This window comes from Etheostoma spectabile, chromosome 15 (genome assembly GCF_008692095.1).
Source record: "Etheostoma spectabile isolate EspeVRDwgs_2016 chromosome 15, UIUC_Espe_1.0, whole genome shotgun sequence".
Lineage (NCBI taxonomy): Eukaryota > Metazoa > Chordata > Actinopteri > Perciformes > Percidae > Etheostoma > Etheostoma spectabile.
The window spans coordinates 20,800,942-20,808,383 of record NC_045747.1 but is presented as its reverse complement, the minus strand read 5'-3'; the positions used below and the strand labels follow the sequence as shown (position 1 = coordinate 20,808,383).

At 43.2% G+C, this 7,442-nt stretch overlaps 1 protein-coding gene across 1 annotated transcript in view; it reads left to right on the top strand.

Annotated features, from left to right (window-relative positions):
- Positions 1–5,605, top strand: part of ubald2 (UBA-like domain containing 2) — an 11,074-nt gene extending 5,469 nt beyond the window's left edge. Inside the window, exons 2-3 of the mRNA XM_032537125.1 lie at positions 1,231–1,287; positions 4,468–5,605. Coding sequence (XP_032393016.1) covers positions 1,231–1,287; positions 4,468–4,830 — 420 coding nt within the window. The 3' untranslated portion in view covers positions 4,831–5,605. The remainder of the gene's footprint in view (positions 1–1,230; positions 1,288–4,467) is intronic.
- Positions 5,606–7,442: the final 1,837 nt, after the last annotated feature.

Here is a 7,442-nt window from a genome sequence, read left to right as displayed (position 1 = left end):
ATGCTTTGTAACGCGTTTCTGGATTTTTGTTTTTAAATATATATCGGCATATCGGATTTTTACATAAGCAAATATTCATATCGCTATTGGCCTTAAAAATCCTTTATCGTACGGGCTCTACTAAAATGTATTGAATTCTACACCCAGCCCTAGTCCCACTTACTTTGCTGCACGACTAAAACATGCTTTCCCAACAGCGGTTTCACTTCCACATCCCGCATTAGAGGGCGATTTGTCCTCAAAACATTTGAAAAGTGAACCAACAACATTCTAAACTTTGACAAACTCCTTTTGGAGACACAGGACTCTTATAAAACAGGATTTAGTCCACATAACTGTAGAGTGAGGAGTTCACTTCCCAGCCCCATTAGCTTCTCTCTAAAGAATGACATCACCCCCCAGTGTTTCCCATCATGCATATGAATCAGGCTGTCGACTCATTCAGAGGAATTATTATAGCCGGGGTATTTTTTCCTGTTTCTCAGAGGTCATGAAGTGTGTGTTTGTTCACACCAGCCTTGTTCTGTGGTCACAACAAAGAGGTACGATGCAAGAAGCCAACTCATTTCCCTGTTTGAGCAGCATGAGAGCTGCTGTTACACTTTATACTCTCATTTTCTCCAAAACATCCGTTCAGTCATTTTAGAAATATTTTGGTGATAAAAGGTTAGAGAATAGTGAAAAATAAGTCAAAGGAGTGACAGTCTAAACTAGATTTCTTTTGGTTTTGGAATGTTTTGTGGGTAAAACAACAATTTGAATTTGTCAACTTGGCCTTTTGGAAATTGAGATTTATGACATTTTAGATCAGTTGCAGCCCTACATGACTCGTTTCAGCTTTGTTAAACAAATCCGTTTTGTTGTTATATCTTAAATGAGAGTTTGTATGTACGTCTTCAGACTGAAACACTCCAGTCTCAGTGTGTTTCAGCTTCAGTCTTCCTGTTAACTTTCACTCTGTATCAGTGAGTCTGTTAGCTTGTGGCTAATCTGGAAGGGCCGCTCTGTGGTCTGTTAACTCGTAGTTAGATCCCAGCTTGGAGATAATAGTTTTATCTTGGGTGTTAACTGACACGCAGGCTGTGGACAAAGAGGGGGAGTGGTGGGGGGGTCAGGTCTTCCCTCAGGGATGAAAGAAGGCAAATGTTTGACTTCTCCACTTCTATGTATGTTGTTATAAATCAAAGTGCTCATAACACAATCTCTCTCTCTCTCTCTCTCTCTCTGCAGACGGCCTTAAGCTCCTTCTTCCAGGAGGCCAACATCCCCAGTCACCACCACCAGATGGTAGGTCCATTCCCCCCTAAAAAAATAAATAAATAAATACATAAGGCATGTGTAGCTGAACGCAAGCTGAATCCCTCGTACTGGACGGAGGGATGGAGGAAACGGCTGACCTGCTGGTTTCAGACACACAGCTGGACTTTACACAACGTCAGCAAGTTTCACACTACTGGTCCTAAAAACAATCACATAAAGAACATTTTCTATTGCAACGGATAATAGTTGAAGCAGGTTATAAACTCCAATAATGTAGCGGTGTAAACCGGTTGCAGTACTAACATTCATCTCACCTACATGTCAAATAAGATTCAGGTCTTAAGCTTAGGCTCCCTCCAACAATGTATACAAGCAAAACTCTCAGTCCTAATGAAAATCCAGGACATAAAACGCCATATAGTGCAGTAGTTTAAATGCAGGAGTAATATATATTACTGTGGTGGAGAGGAAAATATAAACTGCGGTGTGTGCATCGTCCAACATTTTGAAGCTTTCAAGCTCTATTGAATTTTTTGGTTGAATGCTGGGGATACCCAGGCCCTCTGAACTACCCACAATGCAACCCTAGTGAACACATTATAATATTTAAAAAGGTGAAGGGAGCTTTGGTTTCTGATGGAGGAGTTTTTTTGCTTCTTTTTAACATTTGTTGTGTCTCGTGTGTGAAGTTTCACATCTCTCTTATAAAACTGGAGTGTTTGCTCATTTAGACCAAAACACATCACAGAGGGTGTGTCGCGCTCTGATCTCAGTTGCACTTAAGAGTCTTTCTGCTTTAAGGATGGGTGTGGGCACTGTTTAATCTTTAATTTCAGCCCTGTAGAACAGTAATTACCAGCTTACGAAGAGGATTGACTGGACAAAACTCAGTCGGAATGAATCAAATAGTGTTTCTGTGGCTGTGCAGACGCGCAGATCACCGTGTCCTGGGCCTGGTGCTGTGTGTTACGCAACCCCGTTTCCAACTGTGTCTAACTGTGTGCATATCTGAGTCTTCTCTCTCGGGGTTCGACTGATCCTGATCACGCAGGAAGAGCATGCCGACATCTGCAGCCATGTTTTGTTTTCAGTCGGTTCTCTTTTCCTCCTTCTCTTCCTCCTTCTCCTTCCGTCTGCTCTCGTCTGGGTGTACGTGCCTGTCAGTTGCTCTGGGCCGAGCGTGTCGTAGCTTGAGGAAGTGTGTGTGTGTGTGTGTGTGTGTGTGTGTGTGTGTGTGTGTGTGTGTGTTGTGTGTGTGTGTGTGTGTGTGTGTGTGTGTGTGTGTGTGTGTGTGTGTGTGTGTGTGTGTGTGTGTGTGTGTGTGTGTGTGTGTGTGTGTGTGTGTGGTGTGTGTGTGTGTGTGTGTCGGTTTGTTTATTGTTTTGGTGCAGTGCGGTGACATCATCTCCCCAAGGTTTTTTGTGTGTGTGTAAGAGTGCAAGGCTGTACACGTCTGAGAGAACGAGCAGAGCAACCTAGGGGGAGCAAGACACACACACACACACACACACACACACACACACACACACACACACACACACACACACACACACACACACCTCCTAAACTCAAGCTGTCCTAACATGGCTCTGAGCACGGAGTAAGAAGTCAGTGGTGCAGCTATAATGAACTTTACTGACAGATGAACTGCGCTTAACCAGAGAGAAGTAGTGTAAAGACAGAAAGGAGACTTCAAACAGGACTTTGTTACAGAGACATCAACCATATAATTCATAAAGAAATCTAAAAAAATAAATCCGACGTTTAAGACAAAACTATTGAAATATTACTTCAAAATTATGAAGAATAAAACAAACAAAATCCGTCCATAAATAGTGCAACAGAGTATGTTTTGCAGTGAGGTCAGACTCTGTTATCAGGGAGCTGTTCTGTGGCAGTTGGGACTTAAAACATAAGGGGTGTGTGTGTGTGTGTGTGTGTGTGTGTGTGTGTGTGTGTGTGTGTGTGTGTGTGTGTGTGTGTGTGTGTGTGTGTGTGTGTGTGTGTGTGTGTGTGTGTGTGTGTGTGTGTGTGTGTGTGTGGTGTGTGTGTGGTTGGTTTGTGTTGTGTGTGTGTGTGTGTGTGTGTGTGTGTGTGTGTGTGTGTGTGTGTGTGTCGGGGGGGGAGGGACAGGTCGTCATAAGAGCTGTTATTGTTTCTAACGTACACAGAGAGGCAGCCTGAACACCGGCGCTCCCCGAGGAGCCGAGCAGGAGCATTTCTTTTCACGTCCTCTCTGACTCACCGTTTACGTGCAGTTTACAAAATAGGATTTCTTTTTCCCAAAGTTTTCCAGCGGTGGTGGACTTGTTCAAACCACCTTTCTTGAAGATGTCCGCATTGCTATAATTGCTCATATCCAAAATCCTGTCTTTCATAATCTTTAAAAGTATGTGTGTTTCTCCTTCTATTCTTTTGGGCATGCAGCCTTGCAAGCTGTTGGCTGGTTGGTTTGTGTCCAGTGCGCAGAGCTCACCGTAAGCCGGAAACAGGCGAGCTGCTGGGTGTTGAAAACTGGGTTAAAACCCTGATTGAGACGCATAGTCGGAATGAGCTGAATACATGTCCAAAGAACCTGAATAATTCCATTCAATTTTATTTATAGTATCAATTCATAACAAGAGTTCTCTCGAGAAACTTTACAGTTAGAGTAGGTCTAGACCACACTCTATAATTTACGAAGACCCAACAGTTCTAAGAGTTCCCTCCTCAGAATAATACAGCCATCTCCCACGTATCTTTATCGTCATTAATCATGGAATAAGGCCTAATTCTGAAAATCCAAACAGAATATGATATGTTTACATGCCCCGTATAAAATTATGGATATTTTCATATTCGGAATACAAGTGGAATATGAGTGTGCATGTAAACGTTCTCATTGAGTCACACGTTAATGGGTGAATGTATCAGACATCTGTGGGTTTTTTTTATTTATCTGGGCAAACTAGCTGCAACGTAAGATAAACTTAATCGATCGTACGCAGGAAATAGAAGCACCGCAGCAGATGTAAAGCACAGATAAGTATCTTTTTAGAACTTTATACATTTAAACGAAAGAGAATATAGAGAAGTATAAAAAATCAGAGTGTTCAGGGGGATCCGAGCCAAACTCTCTCAGAAGGTGAAATAACTCATACGCTGTTTACGTTATTCAGGAGAATCTCTGTGTCCGTTAACATCCTTCCTGTGGTGTTCGTCCCCCAGATGTGTACTCCCAGAAACACTCCCGCCACGCCGCCCAACTTCCCGGACGCCATCACCATGTTCTCCAAGCTGCGAGCGTCGGATTGTGGCCCCGGCGCCGGTAGCGGCCCCTCCCAGGCGTCCATGGCCTGCTCCCCCCCGGCCCCTTCCTCCACGTCGGGCTTCAGCTCCTTCTGGGCCTCGTCGCCGCCCAGCCACCAGCCGGCCTGGCTGCCCCCGTCGTCGCCCACGGGCCACCACATGCACCACCACCACTACCACCACCACCACCACCTGCAACAGACTCCCATGTGGCCCCCCGTCTCTCAGCCCAGCAACTCCCAGCAGCCCCCCGTCGTGTCAGCGCTCCACGGCCAGAGATGAGACTGAGCGGCTGCCTGCGAGGGGAGGCAGGGAGAGGGCGGCTGTTTCATGTGTAGCCAAATCTATTTTTTTGGGGGGGGGGAGGTCTGGGGTTGGGGTTTCACAAGTGGAATGAGAGGAAATGGGGAAAAAAAGACAAAGACACTATTTTCCTCTCTCGTTTTTTTTTTTCTAAACTGAAGACTCAGCAGGAGACGCTCTTCCTTTCCGTCTTCATCACCAGTCATCCGAGGCGAAGAAGAACCTGCACGGTCTCCCGTGGCGACACTGAGAAACTTCTTTCTTTTCATCATCAATGCAAGCAAGCCCAGGACCCAGCAGAGCACTCTGAGGATTGGAGCCATGTTTTTTGTTGTCGTTGTTGTTGTTATTTTAAGTAACTCTTCTTCTTTCCGAGGGCTCAGAAGTCGGCAATAAGCAGCAGATCCACACACAGACCGGCTTGTGGGTGAGATGGCATCAGACGCACGGAGCAGGTGGACAGTGGGTTTCATTTACAGCCGTAGAACTGCTCCCCAAAGGGAAACCTAACTCTGGCTGGATGACACGCCCGTGTATATCTCATGTATTACCTTAACGTCTGAGTCCCGGGACAGATTCACCACACGTAAACACATTTAGCACCTCCGAGACTCACCTGGATGACAAAATATATTCATCCTGCTGCACATTAAGAGCGATTTCTCACGGTTTCCTGATCCAGACAAAAATGGTTCCTGTCTTTATTTGTCGGACTTGAAAACAAAATAAAGTTTTATTATCAGTTTGATAGAGAGCCAGAGTCATGACGTCACTTCCTGTCCAGCCTCTGATCCACCGGCTCCTGTAACTAATGTCATTTCTATTTCAGTATTTACTTCATCTATAAAAAAAATGAGGCAAGTTTACTTTTTTATATTCAGCTTACTTTGTGAGCATACAAAAAAAACTACACCCCCATGAGAATGTAGCAGTACATTCTGTGGGCTTATGGGCAATGAAGGCAGCTAAAAACAGAAATATTGAATAAATGACAACACAACTCTTTTCTTCATTATATTTACATTATTATTATTATTATTATCATTATTACATGAAGTGAATCTAGGGCTGGGTATTGTTTAAAAAAATTAAATAACACCAACATCAGTACTACTGTGCTGTAAGTGATATCGATACCAGTAGAGTACCTTTTCATACTTTTTATTTCTTCTTCATTTGAGTTGCGTTAAATGCCAGCACCTCCCCTCCTCGAGCAAATGATTTCTACACAAATGCATTTTGAAAGTGTTCAAATTATTAAAATTAAAAGCTTTTAAAACTTTTTAGTTAAAATTAAAAACTTTTGTTGTGGTGGCATCTCGCCGCACTAAACCACCAATTCTAAAAAAATACACCGAGCTCTGCGCCAATCGCACGTCACATTAGATGAGAGAAAGCTCGCGGTGATTGGCTGTGACCAAAAACAAACATTGTGTCTTTTTTTTCCAGATCTGGCTACAAAAAGGAATGCAGGTATTGTTTGACGGGAGAAAACAGATACTTAAATTAGCAACAGTAGCGCCACCGCTCAGAACTGAAGCCTTGCATACAGTACTGTACACAGCGCTGTGTTACTAGTGGGATTTTGCCGTGTAAGATATTGTCAAATTGCTGGAAATCAATTCTTCTTCTCCGCCGCTCTGTAGTTACCGATGGCATAGTGAATATCTGGGAGGGCAGGGTAAATCCAGACAGCTGGCTAGACTATCTGTCCAATCGGAGTTTTCTCTTGCATGACTATTTTGCAGCGGCTCAGTGCGGAGCTTAGCACCGCCCATGATGATTCTGATTGGTTTAAAGAAATGCCATTAGACCAGAGTAGCCAGACCCTCCTTCTGAGCGCTTTGGAGGAGGGTTTTAAAGTGGATGTTTTTCAGGGGCTGTATGCATACCAATGCCAGCATTTTAGGCAGTATAGTAGTAGTAGTAGTAGTAGTAGTAGTAGTAGTAGTAGTAGTAGTAGTAGTAGTAGTAGTAGTAGTAGTAGTAGTAGTAGTAGTGGTATTTCCAATACTGGTATCAGAACAACTCTAGGATTGAGTACCGATACCCAGCCCTAAGTGAATCACACTAGTACTGTTGGCTGGATTTATTACAAATGTCAATGGAAGTTCTGGTTGGCTGCCCATTTAAAGAAATTATTTTATATTTTTTAGATGTTTCTCGTGTCTTACAAAAAGAACATGTTTCTGTCTACCTGGATGGAAAATACAGTGGCAAAATAATCTTTTTTTATGTTGCAGCAGAAAGAATATTATATCATCCAGATGGATAAAAGAGTGTTTGAGGATTGTGTAAATCCCTTCTTAGGCTATTTAATAAATATCATGATAATAAATGTGAGGCACAGACTGTCACATTGGACAAACCACACAGTGAATGAAGATGAATTGTAAAGTAAAAACATGAGTAGAACGGCAATAATTTGATAATTAGAATGGCTGGTTTTTTTTTTTTTCAGCCCGACTATCAGAGACTAGTAAGGAGTTTTGTAATTCTTCAGATCGCTGGGGAACCTCATTAAGTTCCTCGTTGAGTTAGGTCTGATTGATTTCCTGTGTATTGATAACCAGTCGGTCTTGTAAATGAAG